This window comes from Carassius gibelio, chromosome B22 (genome assembly GCF_023724105.1).
Source record: "Carassius gibelio isolate Cgi1373 ecotype wild population from Czech Republic chromosome B22, carGib1.2-hapl.c, whole genome shotgun sequence".
NCBI lineage: Eukaryota > Metazoa > Chordata > Actinopteri > Cypriniformes > Cyprinidae > Carassius > Carassius gibelio.
Window position 1 is genome coordinate 1,854,684 of NC_068417.1, and position 24,276 is coordinate 1,878,959.

Below are 24,276 nucleotides of genomic sequence, written 5' to 3' on the forward strand. Positions count from 1 at the left end.
CAATATGTACTTACGATGGGGAATTGTTTAATTTGGACTCCTCTGTGCATGCTCTTTGAGGTGGTGACCATAGACCTGCATTATATGAGTCACAGACAAGAACGGTTTGACCTAAAAATATAAAAATGGGAACGACTGCAGAAACAAAGACACCTACATCTTGGATGCCCTTGAGGTAAGCTGAAACATACCAAATTTTTATTTGAAAGTGAACTATGCCTTTAAATGAGCGAAATATTATAACTGCTGGACTCACCTCAGAAGGAACAAGGAAGGATACTAGTGGTGACGTAATGACAGTGATGCGAGAATAAGGGCTTATCAAAACAGTTTTTTTTTTTTTTTTGCCCCAAGAGATGTTAATTATAACTTATCCTTAAAATATGTTATATGCTTTCACACAAATGCAAAATGTATAAATATGTTGTGCATATTTGTTTACCACATTTACCCAATTGTGAATTAAAAGTCCTTAGTGTTATTACTTAACTTGCTAATTAAAAAGATTGGAATTTTGCAAAACACGCCAAATGGTGCTCAAAGTCGCAAGGACAGAACATCTGTAACATTTACAAAAATCAAGCTAAAACAGCAAGCATAGTAGCTCATGACTTTCAGAAGTACCCAATATTATCATCAGTTTCATAAAGTAGACTAGACAATAAAACTGGACGATAAAAGTGTGTGATAAAATGAGTTTAATACATGATTTAATACACAACTTTAAAAGAGAAGAGAAGCAAACAAATGCACTGTTGCAAAGCTACATTATACATTTACCAAAAAAGTACACTTTTTATATATATATATATATATATATATATATATATATATATATATATATATATATATATATATATAAGAAAGTTATTAAACTAAAGAGTTAAACAAATCAAAAAGTAAAACAAAATCATAAAGCATAATGACATGGATTATGAAGCACTATAATATACAAGAAAATATTAAGATGATGTTGTTTGGGGAGAAACTGATCTGAATCTGACAGTAAAAAACAGAGAAATGTGAAAAGAAAGGATATAAAAGTGAACCCTGGTGTAACAGTGAAACCAGGCAATTTCTACTCAAATTTTGATCATTTTTATGTATAAAATAATTAATCTCAACAGGAACGAAAATGTAGGCAATAGTACTAAAGTTGAGATAACAAAAAACAAGATAACAAAACCCTCAGTTTAAAATCTGTGTCAATCATTTAACAGACTTGTAGGAGATAAAACTACATGATAGTATATAGTTCATTATCATCACGTTTATCAAGTCGAAGAAAATTAAATAATCTGTAGTCGTGAAAATGGAATTTACAGTATAACGAAGATGTCACAAATCGTGCATGCATGGATGCTCATACATCTCTAAACATGTATGCTAAATATCTGATGTATGGATAAAGCAAAAGCAGATATCTGTCTGAGTATTAATGCACAAAGAGACTGCTATATAAATAATCTGCTTGTTTCTGCATGTCTCTGAATGGTGCCGTTTTATTTACTACACACTGAAGTTTGTATGATGCTAATAGTGTTTTAAATGTCTACATAATCATGAACATTAGCAGGGCTGAGAGAAAACTTAAACATTTCCTAGTTTTATTGAAGAAAATCCATTGTAAAATCCATTCTGCAAATCAAAGGTCCGCTACAACCAGTCGAAATAAAAGTTTGATTTAAATTGAAATTATGACAGAAATATAAAATTATATCAACACCAATAATATTATTCTTTATAATTATTTATTTAAACATTATTAAGGAATATCGTATTTGTCCATGTTTTATCTTTATATACTTCTGTTGTGCAGAACTTTGCCAAAAATAAAAGTTCTTACATTTTCATTTAATATCATTTTTAAAAATGTATTAAAATGTTAAAGTGTTATATGCCAACATACAGTCAAACCTAAATTTATTCAGACACCTTTAGCATTTCTCATATTATCACAGTTTACTCGCTACAGTCTAGGAAAATTGTAATAAAATATGACAAGAACTTAAGAGTTAAACTGTGTCAGGAAAAAATCATGTGTCAAATACATTTTCTGGTAACTATTTTTTTAAATCAGTTTTACTGGTAATTTATGGTACATATTAATGGCTCAAGGAGGTGAAATCGATCAAACAATACATTGTTATATATATATATATATATATATATATATATATATATATATATATATATATATATATATAAAATGTAACCGTAAAGTATTTTTCAAGTGTCTTGATTATATTCACTAAAACTTAATTTCTCAGCTTCCGTTATGATTACTCATGTGCATATTTGAAATGTATAAGTAAATGTACAACTTTTCTGCACCATCACAATCAGACCTGGGTCTCATCTGTGTCAGGCAGTAAGATTTTATCAATCAAAACATTTAAAACATAAAAAAAAGTCTAAAAAGCAATCCTATCAGGTAATGGCTTACGGATAAACCCAAAATTATTAAATTAATAATAATACTGATTAAACTATTGTCGCAAGTAGCATCATTAGACATTACAAATGGTCAATAAACGTTGATAAAATACATGATTATTTAATACATGATTATTTGAAAATTTGTGAGAAAATTATTGATTTACAACCAAACCAAGTGCATCACAAATGGTCGAGCATTTATAAGATTATAAGATTAACAATTAAACACAAACACCAGATCAATGTATTTCCTAAAACTAAGATGGACTCTTCTTCAGGTCACTTTGTTGTCCACACGACTAAAAAGTCCACTTTTTCATAAATGGAGTAAAAAAAAAAAAATCTAACTTGAAATTATAAAGCATAATGAGAGATTATATTATGAAGCAAATTGAGAAACAAGAATAAAACAATTAGATGATGTTCTTTTGGGAAGGAACTATCTATGAGTTGATCTGAATCTCTTGAAAAGTCTTGAAGTCTTGAACTTTATTTACCGTGACAACTTTGGACTTTTCTTTCTTGTACACATATCTGAAAAAAAACAATTACTATATGTTACTGTATTATCTTCACTAGCCAACTACTAATCAATCATTAGTTTTGGCACTGCAAACAATAAAAGTAAACAATTAAGCTGTTTCACTTCAAATTCCATTTTGAGTTCAGTGTGCCATCACTCATTGTGGCTTTCAGACACAAACTCAGATTTATTCTAGGGCTGGTAATTTTTTATTTTTTTTAATCTAATTAATTACATGATGTGGTGATTAATTAATTGAATGAACCGCACATCAAATTTGGAGAAATTACTCACAAAAGATCATTTAAAGTCGTTGTTATGTAAAGCATCAGGCATTATAAAAAGTAGGTTCAGCAAGAAATATTTTGTTTGATTATGCTCTTTTGGACCATGTGAAAAAATGGTGACCGAATTGTCATTTTTGGCAGGGTGAACTATAACATTAATCATTTATTTTCTTAATTTTATTATTATTACTATGGAAATATGAAATTATTTCTTTAATGAAATGATGAAATAATAAACTAAAACTGCGTAGGTGGAGGTAATGTCTTAATGATTAAGTCATCGAGTCATTTATTCATTCATTTGGTTTGTATAAATTGCTGATTCATTCAGGAGTGAAGTAAAGGGTTCTTTATGAATGGTTCATTGAATTATTAGGTTTGTTCGACTTGAAGAGGATCATCACCATCAGACTGACCGGTGTGTGAAATCATCATCACCATCAGACCGACCGGTGTGGGTGACATCATCATCATCACCATCAGACCGACCGGTGTGTGTGACATCATCATCATCACCATCAGACCGACCGGTGTGTGTGACATCATCATCATCACCATCAGACCGACCGGTGTGTGTGACATCATCATCATCACCATCAGACCGACCGGTGTGTGAAATCATCATCACCATCAGACCGACCGGTGTGGGTGACATCATCATCATCACCATCAGACCGACCGGTGTGTGTGACATCATCATCATCACCATCAGACCGACCGGTGTGTGTGACATCATCATCATCATCACCATCAGACCGACCGGTGTGTGTGACATCATCATCATCACCATCAGACCAACCGGTGTGTGACATCATCACCATCACCATCAGACCGACCGGTGTGTGACATCATCACCATCACCATCAGACCGATCGGTGTGTGACATCATCATCATCATCACCATCAGACCGATCGGTGTGTGACATCATCATCATCATCACCATCAGACCGACCGGTGTGTGTGACATCATCATCATCACCATCAGACCGACCGGTGTGTGTGACATCATCATCACGATCAGACCGACCGGTGTGTGACATCATCATCATCACCATCAGACCGACCGGTGTGTGTGACATCATCACCATCAGACCGATCGGTGTGTGTGACATCATCATCATCACCATCAGACCGACCGGTGTGTGTGACATCATCATCATCATCACCATCAGACCGACCGGTGTGTGACATCATCATCATCACCATCAGACCGACCGGTGTGTGATATCATCATCACCACCATCAGACCGACCGGTGTGTGATATCATCATCACCACCATCAGACCGACCGGTGTGTGACATCATCATCATCACCATCAAAACGACCGGTGTGTGACATCATCATCATCACCATCAGACCGACCGGTGTGTGACATCATCACCACCATCAGACCGACCGGTGTGTGACATCATCATCATCACCATCAAAACGACCGGTGTGTGACATCATCATCATCACCATCAGACCGACCGGTGTGTGTGACATCATCATCACCATCAGACCGACCGGTGTGTGTGACATCATCACCACCATCACCATCAGACCGACCGGTGTGTGACATCATCATCACCATCAGACCGACCGGTGTGTGACATCATCATCACCATCACCATCAGACCGACCGGTGTGTGACATCATCATCATCACCATCAGACCGACCGGTGTGTGACATCATCATCACCACCATCAGAACGACCGGTGTGTGACATCATCATCATCACCATCAGACCGACCGGTGTGTGACATCATCATCATCACCACCATCAGACCGACCGGTGTGTGACATCATCATCATCACCATCAGACCGACCGGTGGGTGACATCATCATCATCACCTTCAGACCGACCGGTGTGTGACATCATCATCATCACCTTCAGACCGACCGGTGGGTGACATCATCATCACCACCATCAGACCGACCGGTGGGTGACATCATCATCATCACCTTCAGACCGACCGGTGTGTGACATCATCATCATCACCATCAGACCGACCGGTGTGTGACATCATCATCAAGATCAGACCGAACGGTGTGTGACATCATCATCACCATCAAATTTGGAGAAATTACTCACAAAAGATCATTTAAAGTCGTTGTTGTGTAAAGCATCAGGCATTATAAAAAGTAGGTTCAGCAAGAAATATTTTGTTTGATTATGCTCTTTTTGACCATGTGAGAAAATGGTGACCGAATTGTCATTTTTGGCAGGGTGAACTATAACATTAATCATTTATTTTCTTAATTTTATTATTATTACTATGAAAATATGAAATTATTTCTTTAATGAAATGATGAAATAATAAACTAAAACTGCGTAGGTGGAGGTAATGTCTTAATGATCAAGTCATCGAGTCATGTGTCTCACCGCGGTGTAAAGTACCGGGAAGATTAGGCAAATGACTGGTGACGTAGGTCTGCGCGCGTTTCTCAATACAAAGTACCACTGAAAAAAATAAATAAATAAAAAAGTATTCTGATTTTGGACGTACATCATCGGTAGTTAGTTCAGACTTTGTGCATTCGACTGGGGAGTTTGATGTCCGCGATGACGCAGCAGCGTACTTGATAACTTCAGTCACCTCGTCTTGGCTACTGCAATTTTCCTTACTGTATATTTACAATAAAATGAAATAGGATATCAAATACCACTGCCTCCTTTTGTTTTCATTTAAGCATAATAACAACTGCAGAAATGTACTTAGTTCAGGGATATGTGTATATGCAGCCATTACAATGAAACGAAATAATATATAAATTTGCCTTTTTTATTTTCATTTTAACATATAGATAAATTGAATACAGACCAAAGAAAACCTGTTAAATTTACCCCGCAGCTGAATTATATTTTATGCTTAACCACTAAAGAGACATCAGAGCCAGTGGCACATATCAGAAGGTCTAGCTGAGTTGAGGCTGCTTCTCAGCGGATAGATGATCACTGATCTCCTGCTGATCAAGTGGAGCTCACCGTCTCAGAGACCGGTGAAACACATTTTTAAATAGGTGCTGTCTTTATAAATAAACAACAGATTTGAGTTTTAAACAACTACATTCTCGACTGAAATACTTTTAAAATTACATTTCATGACACAATAACAGTAATATTTTGAAAATGTTGATCCGAATAAATGGTGGTTGAACTCAACCAATGCTGGGTGAACTCAACCAATCAGAATGATTAGTGCCAAAGTCCCGCCCCCGAAAGTTCCGGAACTTTGAAAAAGTACCACCTCACCAGCAGGGACTTTCTGAGGGGCATTTTTTTACCCAGAACTTTATTTAGTTCCTGGTTCCTGCGGTGGAAACACACCAAGTACCAGGCCAAAGTCCCTAGTTCCTGGGTAAAGTTCCTGCGGTGGAAACGCGGCTATAGAAAACATTTGGTGCATCATACAGATGAAGATGCGACAAGACAGCAGAGCAACTAGAAGTCTGTATTAGACAAGAATGGGACAACATTCCTATTCCTAAACTTGAGCAACTTGTCTCCTCAGTCACCAGACGTTTGCAGACTGTTATAAAAAGAAGAGGGGATGCCAAACAGTGGTAAACATGGCCTTGTCCCAACTTTTTTGAGATGTGTTGATGCCATGAAATTTTAAATCAACTTATTTTCCCCTTGAAATAATAGATTTTCTCTGAGTATATTTTGACTAACTTACATTAAACCCCTCTGATTGGTCAGTGCTTTTAACAAACATGTCTGTCATTGGCTACAAAACTCAACACTGCAAAAACATGGTGTAAATAGATACATTTGCCTTTGTAATTAGAAACCATTGCCTGCTTTTCAGCGGGAACAGAATACAGACCGACGAGTCAAAAGTAAAGCATTAAGTTGAATATTAACTCTACTTACTATGATTTCGGGCTGTGGATGATTTTTTATGTCTCTGTAGAGAAGATAATTCAGTGTAGCTCTTCCCACATTGATCACATGTGTATGGTTTCTCTCCAGTATGAGTCCTTTCATGTTTTTTCAGATTTGATGAAGAACTGAATCTCTTGTCGCAGTGTGAACACATGTAAGGTTTCTCTCCAGTGTGAGTTCTCTGGTGCATTTTCAAATGCTCATCTGTAAAAAAAGTCTTCTCACACTCAAAGCACATATAAGCTTTTTTGGCAGTATGTCTTTTCTGATGTGTTTTTAAACTTTTCAGCAGTGGAAAACTCTTTCCACACAAAGAACATGAATACAGACGTTTCTTCTTTGTATGAAGTGTCAGGTGAATCTTTAGGTCCGAAGACCTTACAAATCCTTTGCCACACTGATCACATGTGTACGGTTTTTCCCCAGAGTGGATGTTCATGTGCTCTTTAAGGCTGCGTTTTATTATGAAACTCTTCCCACACAGATCACATGTAAACGGTTTCTCTCCAGTGTGGATGTGCATGTGCAACTTATGGTTTGTTGATTGTGTGAAACTCTTCCCACACAGATCACATGTGAATGGTTTCTCTCCAGTGTGGGTCCTCTCATGCGTTTTCAGATGTGCTGATAAACGGTATCTCTTGTCACAGTGTGAACACTTGTAAGGTTTCTCTCCGGTGTGAGTCCTCTCATGTGTTTTCAGATTTGCTGTCTGAACGAATCTCTTGTCACAGTGTGAACACTTGTAAGGTTTCTCTCCAGTGTGGATCCTCTGGTGTGTTTTCAGATGTCCTGAACAATTGAATGTCTTGTCACAGTGTGAACACTTGTAAGGTTTCTCTCCGGTGTGAGTCCTCTCATGTGTTTTCAGATTTGCTCTCTGAACAAATCTCTTGTCACCGTGTGAACACTTGTATGGTTTCTCTACAGTGTGGGTCCTCTCATGTGTTTTCAGTTGTCCTAAACAAATGAATGTCTTGTCACAGTATGAACACTTGTATGGTTTCTCTCCCGTGTGGGTCCTCTCATGTGTTTTCAGAGTTGCTGTCTGAATGAATCTCTTGTCACAGTGTGAACACTTGTATGGTTTCTCTCCAGTGTGGGTCCTCTCATGTGTTTTCAGAGTTGCTGTCTGAATGAATCTCTTGTCACAGTGTGAACACTTGTATAGTTTCTCTCCAGTGTGGGTCCTCTCATGTGTTTTCAGTTGTCCTGAACAAATTAATCTCTTGTCACAATATGAACACTTGTATGGTTTCTCTCCAGTGTGGGTCCTCTCATGTGTTTTCAGAGTTGCTCTATGAACAAATCTCCTATCGCAGTGTGAACACATGTAAGGTTTCCCTCCAGTGTGGGTCCTCTTGTGCATTTTCAATTCTACAGCTGTAATAAATTTGATAGAAAAAAAGAGTTTGATGTTATCATGATCTACAGTGCATAATATCATCCAAAGATTCAAAGAATCTGGAGCAAATGTATTGTTTTTTTTTATCTGCCCTGTGTCTGAGCAATCTCTGGGTTTTGTTTCCAGAAGATAGACTTTATTTCAGAGAGAAACAAAGCTTTGTGAGCTTCTCTTTGTGAGAAGATCTCCCGAATGCAAGGTAGCATCTCATTATATAGTATATATATATAATATACTATACAGGGCGTTTCCAAATAGTCAGACTTTTCCTTATGCTTGCAATTTTGATACCTCCCTAGGGACTTGCTATGGTAAAGAAAAGAGGCCCATTGCATGTTTTTCCAGATGTTTCCTATCTGTGGTGGTCAGGATGTTTTTTGCAGACATAGACACATTCCTTCCACACAAAGGCTATATGATTATAATGGAATAAGACACATATGCATATATGCGACTAGATTCATCTTGATTATACTTGATTGAGTAAAATCTTATTAATAAAAATATTCCACAAAATCTCTGTGCGTAAGGGTCAAGGCCGGAAAAATTTAGGGCTAGTAATGAGATAAAATGGTTAAATAATGATGTGATTTGAAACAGGTGATGTCAACAGGTGATTGTAATTATGATTTGGTACAAAAGCAGCATCCAAGAAAGGTCTAATCCTTTAGGAGCAAAGATGGTCCGAGGATCGTCAGTTTGCCAACAAATACGTGAGAAAATTATTGAAATGTTTAAAAACAATGTTCCTCAAAGAAAGATAGGAAGAGATTTGGATATTTCACATTCAACAGTGCATAACATAATTAAAAGATTCAAGGAATCTGGAGGAATTTCAGTGCGTAAAGGACAAGGGCGCAAGCCTAAGCTGAACAACCGTGATCTCCGATCCCTCAGGCGGCACTGCATCAAGAATCCTCATTCATCTAGAAGCGATATCACCACATGGGCTCAGGACTACTTTGGCAAACCTTTGTCAAGTACCACAATATGTAGTTACATCCACAAATGCCAGTTAAAACTGTACCGTGTCAAAAGGAAGCCCTATGATAACCAGAAGCGCCGTCGACTTCTCTGGGCTCGGAGGCATCTGGGATGGACCATCACACAGTGGAAACGTGTACTGTGGTCAGATGAATCAGTATTTCAGGTATTTTTTGGGAGATATGGACGCCGTGTGCTCTGGACCAAAGAAGAAAAGGATCATCTAGACTGTTACCAGCAACAAGTCCCAAAGCCAGGATCGGTCATGGTATGGGGTTGTGTCAGTGCCCTTGGCAAAGGTAACTTGCACTTCTGTGAAGGCACCATTAATGCTGAAAAGTACATAGAGATTTTGGAGCATAATATGCTGCCTTCAAGAAGACATCTTTTCCAGGGACGTCCATGCATATTTCAACAAGACAATGCAAGACCACATTCTGCACACATTACAAAGTCCTGGCTGTGAAGGAAGAGGATACGGGGACTTGACTGACCTGCCTGCAGTCCCAACCTGTCTCCAATAGAGAAGACCCCGTACTGTTCCCCACCTTAACACTTATTTGCAGGAAGAATGGGACAAAATTACACCTGAAACCCTTCATCACTTGGTGCCTTCAGTCCCTAAACGTCTTTTAAGTGTTGTGAAAAGGAATGGCAACATTACAAAGTGGTAAATGCTTTACTGTCCCAACTTTTTTTAAATGTGTTGCAGGTCTGAATGACAGGAAAGGATGCATATTTACAAATGACATGAAGTTGACCAGACAAAACATGAAATATTTTGTGTTCATATTGTCTGAAATGAAATACAAGTCAAGTAAATTTAGAAATCACTTTTTTTTATTTTTTTGCATTTTCCATACTGTCCCAACTTTTTCTGATTTGGGGTTGTACTTCTGTTTATGCCGTTGTTTCATCCCACTGTAAAATGTGTCAACACTTCCTAGGCTCACATTTTCTATGCACAGCCCCATCACAGACAAGCAGCATGGCAGAAAGAGTGAAGGATATAGTTTATTCTTTGCATCTTATAATGTTGCAAAAGTTAGATTCCCAGCGAAATGCTCTCCAACAGCAAATGCAATGAGTTTGCTTCTTCCTTTTCTGAGAAGATCAATAATATCAGAAAGGTGATCAGCACACAATATATTTCTTAATTCTGGCTGATATTTAATTCCGATATCAATAAGAACACTGTTATAAAAAGCCTTGTAAAACTGCCAAGAATGCCTACAACAGATGTCTTTTACATTCTCCTTTTATTTGTGTTTAGCCTTCATACAAACAAGAAATGTGAAATCACTGTCAAATCACCGTCATCAGACTCACGTAAGTAATATTCATATCTTTAACTTCAAACTATAGGCAAGCATACACTACCAGCCACAGTTTTTGAACAGTAAGATTTTTAATGTCTTTAAAGAATTCTCTTCTGCTCAGCAAGAAGTTTTAAATATTGATAATCAGCAAATCGGCATATTAGATCATGTGACACTGAAAACTGGAATAATGATGCTGAAAATTCAGCTTTGATCACAGGAATAATTCACATTTAAAAATGTAAAATATATTTCAAAATTTTAGTAACGGCTGTAATCATGGCAGCTCCGCTCACGAACTCTTCTTCATTAGATAAAATCAAAATCAACATTTTCTGAAGACAGTCCTTTCCATTCAGAGATAAACTTATATAAAGCACCTGTGACGATTTGATTTTGTAACGTTCAGTGCTCATGTCTATTCAACGAAGTCAAACGCCACAAATAAATCTATTTAGGGGAAACACTGGTAATTTATATCGAAATTTTGTAAATGTCTTTAGAAATCATATCACCGTTATTTATTCAATTATTTTTGTGCTTAACTCTTTTTATCTTTAATTCAACAAAACAACATCAATTCAAAGAAACAAAGGAGGGAAGTGGGAGCAACAGCCATATCAATAATTTTACAGTCTGTAAATCAAAGAAGTAAACTGTCATATTAGCAGAAACCATAAAAAATACAGCTCCAGGTGACCCACGACAGACACCAAAAGTTCCTCCTCCATCATTGCAGTCTCTGGACTTTCTAAACAATGGTAAACTTTTGTCACCACATCAGAAGGCCCGCCTTGCCATTCATTCGATTGGACAATGGAAAAAAAAACGTGAATGACGTCAGGCGCCTTTCCACTCAGAGTTGCTTTTTTTTTTTCAACTTGAGGCACTCAGAGCACTCCTCCAATAACACAGGGCACCCAGACTCATAAACAGCGTGCAAAGTGCTTACTGCCAACAGAAATTAATTTAAAAAAAGAAGCTGCACTTCTGTAAAAACACTGGTCACGGAGGGGAAAAATGCTTGAAATAATTCAGTAATAGTCTGCAGCATCTTCACACACAGATGTGATATGCCTCTGTAAATAAATACTATTTAAATTCACTTCTTGTGTGACAAGTGTTTCTAACTCATCTAATTTACAATAGGTTTACTATAGTCTGTTATATTAATGGTTATATTAGAATACATTTTAAGGTTGTCAAAGTTAAAAAAATGTATTAAGGTTGTCACTGTTAAAAACTAGACGAGTAATATTGAGAAGTGGAATGTAGATAATTCTGATCCTTCTATTGGTTGATTATTCGTTGATATATTGGTAATGCCTCAGGGCTTCTGTAGGGGGATTGCATGCGCGCGCTTCTCTTCCTCATTCAAAACAGACGAGTGAAGGCGAGAGCTGCGTCATGTGTGTTTCTTAAACATTCTCCCGTTACTTTTCCCCTTTTTAAGGTACTTACCAATCACAAAGCAATGTAGATAATAACATGTTTATAATGCATTTCGTTATGGTGTTATGGTTTTATATGGGTAAAATAGAGACTTTTGCGTTATTTAAAGAGTTTCGTGCTAACTGCAAAGATGTGTAACTTTATGCTAGCAGTTGGAGACCTTGTGGCTCCGTCGTGACCGAGTCTCGACATATATGAGTGTGTACTGTGTCGTTTGTGTTTAAGCTAGTTACTACTACTACATACATGTACACATATTTCTGCTGTAAAGTTATTTTGTATTTATTATCACTACAAGGGTGAATCCATGTGATGCTGAGATACTGAATACTGCTGGATGCAGTTAAAAGTACAATTCATTTTTGTGTTACTTGAGAACTCTTTTAAAAAGGAGTATTAAAATGTATTTTGATAACTTTAAAACAATTAACATTTTATATGGTAATTAAGTTAAAAAGATAATTTAGAGAGCATTAAAAATGTCGTGACTGGTTGATGAGTGCACAAATGTTGAATTGTATGTTTTCTTGTATACATTGTTCAAAAGCATTCAATACAGACGAGTGAAGGCGAGAGCTGCGTCATGTGTGTTTCTCAAACCTTCTCCCGTTACTTTTCCCCTTTTTAAGGGTACAACATTTTGGAGGCACCGCTGGGATGTTTGGCTTGAGGATCACCCCTGAGCTGTAAGTGGAGTCCTTGCATTGATCATCCCTTCAAACAACCCAGGTATCCGAGAAAAGAGTTCAGCGAGGCAGTGGAAGTGGTCTTCAGACAAATCTGGCATCTTGTATCCTGAAGTGAGCAAAACTGACCACTAGGGTGTAGCAAAAAGCCATTAAGTCAGATTAACCTTCATTTAACTGTCTGTGTCCTCTCTGATAAAATGGAGTCTGAATTGGAGAAACTGCAACTGGAGATTAAAGGAGCATTGTACAAACTGACTATTGAACAGCTGATTAAATTATGCAATACACTGCAGATTTCAGGACCAGGGAAAGAACATGTAACTGGTAAAACTCGCAGTCAAGTGATTTCACATGTAATAAAGTATCTTGAATGGGAAGAATTGGCCAACCTAGAGGATGAGGGTATGTCAGACCTTCTCAGTGTACACGACATAATAGATAAAATCAATACGGCAACGGACGGAAGTGAATATGAAATCTCCAGCCAAATTGAGTTACAGGGAAACCTACAGAAAGAGGTAGAGGCGTTAAGGCTTTCGTTGAAAGAAAAAGAGAACGCAATGTATGACCTAATGAAAACAAGCACGAACCCCTCCTGCCAGTTCCAGCAAGCCAGAGAAAAATATGGCCTCAGCATCCCTTAATGGCTCCATGTGGCGCAAAGATTTTAAGATATCTGGCCAGATAGGTGAGCCAGGCAAAAAGATAAGCTAACATTTTCTAGCCTGGCCAAACAAATTGAAACTGGGCTCAGCAAAGACTATCCAGAGTCAGAGATTATTGATGCTGTAATCTGTGCTATCACACCAGGTCTGCAGTTACGAAGTTACCTTGAAGGGAAAGACAAATTAACACAGCCTGCCCTTCGTAGGATCCTCAGGTGTCAATACCAGGAGAGAGGCGCAACAGAGTTATATAAACGACTCACTTCTGAGGTTCAAAATAGTAAAGAGACCCCTCAAAACTTCCTGCTCAGGGCAATGTATCTGAGACAAAAAATCCTGTTTGCTTCTCAGGAAGCTGATTCAAGTCTAAAATATGACCCAGTATTAGTCCAGAGTCTGTTTATGCATACAGTCCTAACTGGCCTCCAGAGTGACAATATTAAAGGTGACCTACAGCCCTACCTCCTCCAGACAGATACATCAGATGAGCTGCTGTTGGAGAAATTGAACATTTCATGTGCCAATGAAAAAGAGAGGCAGGACAAAAAGAAACATGCTGCCCCATCACGTGTAACTAATGTGAATACTGTACAGTCAAGTGAAGTTCCGATGGAAAAGAAAACCGCCACCTCACAAAGTTCAGCTATACTACCCCCTGATCTGCTTGCAGAAATCAAAGAAATGCGCTCTGACATGGTGCTATTGAAAGACTTGAAAACTGAGATCTGTCAAATCAGGGAAACCATACAAAGACCCACAACTGCACCGCCACACACTTCTCACCAAGCAGAGAACCAGCAATTGTACCCTTACCCAGTGTTTTCACCCTCACAATCCTCACCTTATAATGCTGATTCAAATGACATGCCATTTTACCACCAGCAGGCACCAACGGCAGTGCAGGAATATCGACCAGCATTCAGCCCTGGGCGGATGAGAGAGACAGCCCAGTTCCAGCAGAGGTTTGCACCACAGAGGTTTTACCCAGCACGACGCCCTCAGCCAAGGTGTCTCTCCTGTACTCAAGCAGGTGAGGAGTACTGTCAGCACTGCTTTAGATGTGGAAGCAGTGAACACTTCAGAGCAGGTTGTAAAGCACAGAGACCAGTGGAGCCCGCTCGGAGAATCCCTTTAAACTAAGAGAGGTTGCCACCTTGGGACATGGAGCAACCAGTGATATCGATAAGTCCAATTTTTGTGCAGGCTGTAAAGAAGAGAAAGGATGTAGGGAATTAAAATGTTGTTCAGTTTGTAAAATCACTCTATACTGTTCAAAAGAGTGTCAGGGAAACCATTGGCCCACACACAAAAGACTTTGTAAGCCATATGCATGTTCAGTTATCAAGAGCAGGCAACTCAGTCACAAGATAAAGTAAAGTGCAAGGAAAAGCTGGGTCCAGAGAAAATACCTACTGTATGTGAGTTAGTGGGAAAGAAGTGTGTCATCTGGTGTTTCCTGCACAAACAGAAAACCCAGGCACTTTGGGATACAGGTTCCCAAGTTTGTGCTATTGATGAGGTATGGAAAAACAGCCATTTACCTGATGTTTCTCTCAGAGACGTATCAGAGCTAGTTGACCCTCTTGACCCTTTGCAAATCGAAGCAGCCAATGGAACAGAAATGCCGTATGTTGGATGGCTCGAAGTGTCCTTTAAACTAACTGCTGGTGACGATGAGCTGAGAATACCCATGTTAGTGTTAAAAGCCAAACAACAACAATGTCCTATTATTGGCTCATCGAGCGTCTTGTCCTAGATAATCTACGAGGTCAAACGAAGCATGTGGATAAAGACAACCTTGTGATGGCAGTAAGGATGGCTTTTCCTCATCTCAGGAAAAACAAAGCCAAAATATTTATTAATGCTGTGAGTGTAGGACAGACATGTGACTATAATGTGAAAACCGCCAATGAGAGAGTCAGTGTGCCTAAACGTACCTCCATCCAAATTGAGTGTCGAGTACAGGCCCCAGTTTTCAGAGAGGATAAGACTTTTATCTTTGAACCTGATGATAACCCACGTTGGCCTGAAGGACTAGAGTTTTGTGACACGCTTGTGTCAGTAAAGGCAGGGATGACCCCAAAAATTATTGTCACTGTGCAAAACCCTACAAGTCATGACATTATTCTGTCAGGAAGGACTGTTATTGGAACTGTACAGTCAGCCGGGTCAGTGTATCCTGCCAACATATTTAAAACAGACAACCTACCAACCGCATCCATTCACCATGTCCAGGCTCAAAATTCTATTGGAAGTACCCCTACCGAAGAACAATGGGAACCTCCTGTTGATTTGACTCACCTTAATGAACACCAGAGGCAGACAGTCAGTCAGATGTTAAAAGAAGAGTCAGAGTCATTCTCCAGGTCTGATAATGACATAGGCTGTGCAGAGAATCTTCAATTGGATATTTCACTAAAAGACAGTGAGCCAGTGTCAAGAACTTACCTCTCTGTTCCAAAACCTTTATATAGAGAGATGAAAGACTATTTACAGGACTTGATAGCACAAGGGTGGGTTGAAAAGTCGACCTCTTCCTACTCCTCTCCAGTTGTTTGTGTCAGAAAAAAAGATGGTACTATGCGCTTATGCATTGACTACAGGGAGCTCAACAAGAAAACCCATCCAGACCGCCATCCCATCCCCAGAGTGCAGGACATTATGGACACCCTTGGAGGAAACAACCTCTTTTCACTGCTGGATCAGGGTAAGGCATACCACCAGGGATTCATGGCAAAGGGAAGTAGACATTTAACAGCTTTTGTTACCCCATGGGGCCTATATGAGTAGGTTCGGATCCCGTTTGGACTCATGAATGCACCTGCAGCATTCCAACGTTGCATGGAACAGTGCTTAGAAGGCTTAAGGGATGAAATCTGTGTGCCATATCTCGATGTTCTTGTGTTTAGCAGAACGTTTGAGGATCATGTCAGTGACGTCAGAAAGGTGCTGCAACGGCTGAGGGAGCATGGGATTAAACTGAAACCCAGAAAATGTGACCTGTTTAAGACAGAAGTGCGGTACCTTGGGAGAATTGTGTCTGCTGAGGGAAACAGAATGGACCCTGCTGATACTGCTGCGGTAAGAGCCCTAAAAGATAAGCAACCAGGTACTGTTGGCGAGTTGAGAGCAATTTTAGGACTGTTGAGTTATTACCGGCAGTATATCAAGGATTTTTCACGTATTGCCAGCCCTTTGAATGACCTGCTCAAAGCACCTGTTGAGATTGAGACCCTGAAAAATAAAAAGAGAAAGTGGCAAACAAAACGAAACAGTAGAGGAGTTCCATCCAACACAGCAATTGAGTGGTCTGATGTGCATCAAACCATATTGGAACGGTTGATAGAATGTCTTATTCAGCCCCCTGTTCTAGGTTTCCCAGAATATTCCCAGCCGTTCATCCTCCATACTGACGCTTCCAATCAGGGGCTAGGGGCGTTATTGTATCAAAGACAGAATGGAAAGCTACGTGTGATTGCTTATGGGTCCCGTACTTTGACTGTGGCAGAAAAGAATTATCATTTGCACTCAGGCAAGTTAGAGTTTCTAGCCCTAAAGTGGGCGATCACAGAGAAATTTCGCGACTACTTATACTATGCACCATTCTTCACTGTCTACAGTGACAATAATCCACTCACCTATGTGCTGTCCACTGCTAGACTGAATGCAACAGGCTGCCGCTGGGTAGCAGAGCTGGCCGACTTCCATTTCACAATAAAATACCACCCTGGTAAAGAAAATATTGATGCAGATAGTTTGTCCAGAATGTCTTTGGATGAGGAGACGTTTATGAAAGAGTGTTCAGAGGAAATGTCGTATGATGTGATTTGGAGCAGCGACACAAGCAGTGGAAAGTCAGGATGAGTCAAGCGTATCTTGGTCCATGGGTATCTCAGCTGAATGTGAAACGCTAACTACAGACACATTACTCCGTCCACTAACATCAGGACAAGTAAAAAATGACCTGAGGAATGACCCCACTGTGGGACACGTGGTTCAGTTCAAATTGACAGGAGATAAACCATCAGGTCACAAACTAAGACAGCTCAGCCTACAGATTACAAGCCTTCTTAGAGAGTGGGACAAACTGGACATGAATGAAAACGGGGTATTGTACAGGAAAACAACAAGTAGAAAACAACTGGTTCTTCCAGAAAAATATAAAAGTACTGTGTTAAAGGAACTTCATGATGAAATGGGCCACCAAGGTGTAGACAGGACTACATCACTGATCCGAGACCGGTTTTACTGGCCCTATATGCAAAAAGATATAGAAGACTATGTCACAAGGAAGTGTGCATGTCTCAAACACAAGAAGCCAAGCCGTGAGACCAGAGCCTCGATGACGAGCATTGTCACCACTCAACCATTCGAACTTGTCTCAGTAGATTTCTTGCATCTTGACAAGTGTAAAGGTGGCTATGAATATATTCTTGTAATCATTGACCACTTTACACGTTTTGCCCAGGCATACGCCACAACTTCAAAATCAGGAAAAACAGCAGCAGACAAAATATTTAATGACTATACACTGAGATTTGGCTTCCCCACAAGAATACACCACGATCAAGGTGGTGAATTTGAAAACCAACTGTTCACACAACTGAAAAAGTACTGTGGAGTTGCTGGGTCAAGAACTACTCCCTACCACCCCCAAGGGAATGGACAGGTAGAGCGGTTTAACCGAACACTACTTCAAATGTTAAAGACACTCACAGAGAGACAAAAAAATAACTGGAAAAACTCCCTAAACAAACTGACCTTTGCATACAATTGTACTCGCAGTGAAGTGACAGGATTTTCCCCCTTTTACTTACTGTACGGACGCTCCCCACGGTTGCCAGTTGACATGTTATTCAACTTGACCTCAGAACAAGGAAACTGTAATCACCATCACTACATGGAAAAGTGGAATGAGGGCATGGAAGAAGCCTATGAGATCACAAGAGAGAATGCTCACAAAGCTACGATTAGAAGTAAGAAACATTATGACAGTAAAACTAAAAGCTCAGTATTACAGCTTGGAGATCGTGTTTTAATCAGGAACATGACACCTCGTGGGGGCACAGGAAAACTGAGGAACCATTGGGAGGATATTATCCACACAGTTGTGCGCCAAGTGAATACAGATATTTCCGTTTATGAACTCAGACCTGAAAAAGGAAAAGGGAGATCAAGGGTTTTACATCGTAACCTTCTCCTCCCATGTGACCACCTGCCCCTTGAAACGACAGTGCAGCCAAGAGCAAGGAAAAGGAATGTGGAGCAAATAGAGGAAGCAGAGCAGTCAGACGAAGAGGATGATGGAGAGGAGTATTATCCAGTGTCACTTCAGCAGCAATCTGAGCTTTGCTCACCTGAGACAATGAACCCTGTGTGTAGTACACCACCGGAGCTCGAATGCACACAGGCTAAGGAAAACATGCCACCTGAGCCAGATAGAGAACAAGTAACGACAAACCAAATGGAAACCTCACTGGAGAGAGAGGACAGTTTTGTTGAGGATATGGCTTAAGAGGAAGCTGTCCCCTTGCTTGTTTCAAGTGGTGAGATGCTTCAGCGGCCCAGATGACAGCACAGACGGCCAAGAGTTTTCACGTATGATAAGCTTGGATCACCAACCAGCCAAAACATTAGGACATTACAAAAACCAAATTGGAGGGTTCCGTGGACATACATTGCACAGCCACATCACTTACAATACTTATGTTACTAAGCGCATGAAAGATAGAAACTGAACTGAGTAAATGCATACACATTACACTCAAAATGGACTGTTCAGCACAGAATACACATTCAAATGGACTGTTGAACATAAGGTGGACTGTGGTTACACCCTACACTCACATTCATATGACACTGTTGCAGTGAATCACACCACACTCGTGGACCTTTGTAAAAGGGGAGTGTAATTTACTTAAACATGTTGCACAAACAGAACTGTTAACACGGCAGTCATGTGCCTAAGTGGACACGAAATAGAGACCAAAACAGGGAACAAAGACATTAAAAAGATATTGGGTACTTACCTGTGCTTGAAGGAATGTATGAAAAGAGTTCCAGTCTGTAATATTGCACTATATAAGATACGATGTAGCAGAAGTGTTAATCTGAAATAATCGTGCATTGTGTGCTGATTAATAGAGTATGGTTTAAACTTAATTTTTTTTATTTTTTGCACTAAAGGTCAAAGGTTACATTCGGATGTTGGGGACAACATCAATTTTGAGGGGGAGTATGTGACAAGTGTTTCTAACTCATCTAATTTACAATAGGTTTACTATAGTCTGTTATATTAATGGTTATATTAGAATACATTTTAAGGTTGTCAAAGTTAAAAACTGTATTAAGGTTGTCACTGTTAAAAACTAGACGAGTAATATTGAGAAGTGGAATGTAGATAATTCTGATCCTTCTATTGGTTGATTATTCGTCGATATATTGGTAATGCCTCAGGGCTTCTGTAGGGGGATTGCATGTGCGCGCTTCTCTTCCTCATTCAAAACAGACGAGTGAAGGCGAGAGCTGCGTCATGTGTGTTTCTTAAACATTCTCCCGTTACTTTTCCCCTTTTTAAGGTACTTACCAATCACAAAGCAATGTAGATAATAACATATGTTTATAATGCATTTCGTTATGGTGTTATGGTTTTATATGGGTAAAATAGAGACTTTTGCGTTATTTAAAGAGTTTCGTGCTAACTGCAAAGATGTGTAACTTTATGCTAGCAGTTGGAGACCTCGTGGCTCCGTCGTGACCGAGTCTCGACATATATGAGTGTGTACTGTGTCGTTTGTGTTTAAGCTAGTTACTACTACATACATGTACACATATTTCTGCTGTAAAGTTATTTTGTATTTATCACTACAAGGGTGAATCCATGTGATGCTGAGATACTGAATACTGCTGGATGCTGTTAAAAGTACAATTCATTTTTGTGTTACTTGAGAACTCATTTAAAAAGGAGTATTAAAATGTATTTTGATAACTTTAAAACAATTAACATTTTATATGGTAATTAAGTTAAAAAGATAATTTAGAGAGCATTAAAAATGTCGTGACTGGTTGATGAGTGCACAAATGTTGAAATGTATGTTTTCTTGTATACATTGTTCAAAAGCATTCAATACAGACGAGTGAAGGCCAGAGCTGCGTCATGTGTGTTTCTCAAACCTTCTCCCATTACTTTTCCCCTTTTTAAGGGTACAACACTTGCACACTTTAATCCTCTTTGTATGTAACATGGAATTGGAATCAATATCCTGATGTCCACTGCAGGACACTTACATTCGAATAGAACAAAAGTCCTATGTGATAACAGATGCATAATAAATATGCAGAGCGGGGTGGGGAACCGCTGCTTTAGATTAAATATATATGTATTATTTATTTAGAAGCCCAAACTGAGCAAAAATAGCAACTTGGTGCATTTAATTAAATTCATGCAAACTATAACATTATGCAATTGGTATGCCCACAAAGATTTCAAGATGAACAAATAAATGTTTCTCAAAACACTGTATCATTATTTATCATTTTAACACAATTTTTGCTAATTTTGATCATGTTGTAGGATCGATTTTCTTTTGTTCAAATTAACAATTAAGAATCCTTAGAAATGAATGTATTAAATATGATTTATATGAGTTATTTAGGATTAAGAGGATGACATTTAATTTTATCTTTTAATTTCTTTAGTGTGCTCTTAAACAGCAACCTGTTTGTTCTTCAGTGTGTTTGGTTCTGCAGGGTTCTGGATCTCTCATGTTCTCTCCGTCTTTCAATAAACTCTGTCTTCACTTGATGAGAATATTCCGGCATTTATAGGAATTCTGAGACTTAGAAATATAATTATGATTCTGTCAAAAAATGCTGGACTCGGAAGCACAGTTGTAACTTTTTGTGCAGACATTAGTTTGCTTATTTGGCAGTTATATTGGCATAGTAATAGTAGGTGTTTGTGGTAAAAAAAAAATAAAAAAAAAATTATATATATATATATATATATATATATATATATATATATATATATATATATATATATATATATATATATATATATACATATATATATATATATACTTTAAAAAAGCACCATTAGAGTCCGAGCAGAGTAAAATAAATGTTAAAAACGTCTCTCTCTCTCTTAGTAAGTGAAAAACAATCACTCTCTCTCTCTGTGTGTGTAGTATATATATATATAGAGAGAGAGTTGTTTTTCACTCACTAATTACATAGATAAAACAAACTGCAACTAATCATTTAGTTTTTTTTCCGCTCCATTTCTGTCTGAATATAACTGAATATTTTCATATCTATGAAAGCACGAAGAAACACGCACATCTTCATTAGTATAAAAGATTAACACAAACTTTAGAGAAACACACACAATGGTTCGTGTCCGCATGACTTTAGTTCCCTGTGATGTTCCTTTCCTGTCGCCAGAACAGGCGCGTAAATAGTGTTCTGTCCGATGAAAACAGTGTAGAAAGAACCCCGTAGGATGTTGATTAAACAAACCGTGTAACCAGTTTTTTTAAGGATGTGTAAACAAGCGATATATCTGAACTGCTCGACTCACCTCAGAAGACACAGCAAGCGCACGCTGGTGTCCGGTTCATGAACGAATCGTTTGATTTAACCGGTTCTTCTCAGTGAGTCGGTTGAACCAGTTCATCGAATCGAACGGAATCGTTTGAAACGGTTCGCGTCTCCAATAAGAATTAAGAATTAATCAAGGGGCAAGGAACTCGACCGGAAGTTGAAGTCGGGTGGGGGCTGCCATCTTTTAGCAGAACTTCACTTGCGTTAGCATTCCCATTGACTCTCGTTCATTTTGGCGTCACTTTGACAGCGAATAACTTTACATCTGAGGCGTTTAAAGGCTCTGTTTGTCCATTATTTATTTCTAAAGATACACGACAATGTATAAAGGGCTCCATTACCTTCTATGTTACATTATGGCCCCGTATAAACAGTTTTTGTAAAAAATAGGCTAACGATTGTGTCATAACCACTCGTCTCGCTGTTGCATTACCGTACAGACAGGAGGAGAAGCTCGCAGGCAATTAACTTAATATGGTGTACTGGCGTTACATTTTAAAATACTATACAAAATAATTAATCAGAATACTTACTCCTGCTCACTCACGCCAAAGAACTCCCCGCTCAAGCTCGCCGTCTCTGCAAGATTAACGATGACAGTTTGCACGCACAGCCACTTAGAAGATTTACATCTGTCAGGCAGGTTGCTGACGTCGTCAAGCTTCGTTTGAGTCTGCGCGTCAGAAACGGAAGTGCTAAAAAACGCTAAAAAATGGGCTTCACTTGTCTCAGTTGAGTTCCAATGGGGTCGCTGTGTCAATTTCTTTTACTGTCTATGGAATTAATCCACAAATAACTTCTTCTTCTTCTTTGACGTTTAATGGCGGTCGGCAAACCAGCTTTGGTGCATATTCCGCCATCTACTGGGATGGAGTGTGAGGCACTGATGTCAGAAATAAACAGGAGAGAAAACAAACAAAAAATATTACTTCCACCTACCCAACATTTCTATATTTTCTTATATAAACTTGTTGCTTTAAGAAAATAAATAAAAGAGAGCTTCAGATCCTTTGAAAGAACTATTAAATATATTTGGCAAAGTTAAAGAATGTATGCCAACAGAAATTAAATTGTTTTTTAATTTATTTCCTTTTCATATGCCATACAATTGATTATTACATGCGCTACAGTTTCTGAGAGTCCACATTTATTGTACTGACCAGAACCATGTTTCCCTATCGATTGAAGTGATTTGTTGAGGGCAGAATTACCAATTCTTAGACAAAAAATAAGTCTTATTAAAAATTAAGTCTTAATTGACAAAGTCTATATAGATTTTAAAAAAATTCTAATTGTCTTGAATCAGATTTCCCACTTATTAAACTATTAAGAACAGAAAACGAATCTGAGCAAATGTGTTGTACACTATCCACTTTACTGTACGCGAACCTTCCTCGTGATCGCTATAATTTGTGCAGTCTTGTTCATTACTCACATTTAATTAATTCATAAATGTTAAAATCAATATGATTACTTTGTGTATTAAGTTCTTGCTAGATGCATGAGTTTCACCAACGTGTTCTGTGTGATAAAATAACTGCTTATCAAAACCAATTTGACATCACTGTATTCTGTTTGCACCTATATCTTTATTTGTGCTTCTTTGAGGCACATGATCGTTAGTTAATAAGCGGAGATGTTCTGTTTATCTACAGTAGGATGAGATTTAATGATGATTTGTGATGTGCTTCTTTTCCTTATTATTAATCTTTATTGTTAACAATATTGATGAGAAATATATATATATATATATATATATATATAAGTGCATAGGCTAATTTAATTCAGTTTTGATCTATAATGTTGTAATCGTTTAAAAGGAACTTCTTGGACTCCATCTGGTTGAATGTTTTTCTCCCATTCAGGCGCTTCCAGTTGATCTTCCTCCCAACATCATCATGAAGATGTGAGAAAGGATGTTTCCATGTGACACGTTTTGTGTCATGGCCCCCAACAGCTGCAAGGGAAGAAATATAAAATATAGCAAAAATCCTGTCAATTTTCTTATATATTAAAGGGTTAGTTCACCCAAAA

The 24,276-nt window shown here is 38.3% G+C and overlaps 2 protein-coding genes and 1 long non-coding RNA gene across 3 annotated transcripts in view; 1 reads left to right on the plus strand and 2 right to left on the minus strand.

The window, feature by feature from the left end:
• LOC127987560 (uncharacterized) overlaps positions 1–24,276 on the minus strand; it is a 1,055,570-nt gene that overhangs the window by 915,082 nt on the left and 116,212 nt on the right. The window lies entirely within an intron of this gene.
• The window catches only part of LOC127987662 (uncharacterized), a 124,927-nt gene that overhangs the window by 22,863 nt on the left and 77,788 nt on the right, over positions 1–24,276 (plus strand). The gene's annotated exons all lie outside the window — the stretch shown is intronic.
• LOC127987582 (zinc finger protein 14) lies at positions 2,501–22,366 on the minus strand. The gene is made up of 3 exons (XM_052589951.1): positions 22,220–22,366; positions 7,113–8,507; positions 2,501–2,973 (listed from the first exon to the last, which is right to left on the minus strand). Exons 2-3 carry the CDS (start codon positions 8,491–8,493, stop codon positions 2,933–2,935), a joined length of 1,422 nt encoding a protein of 473 aa, XP_052445911.1. The 5' UTR covers positions 8,494–8,507; positions 22,220–22,366; the 3' UTR covers positions 2,501–2,932.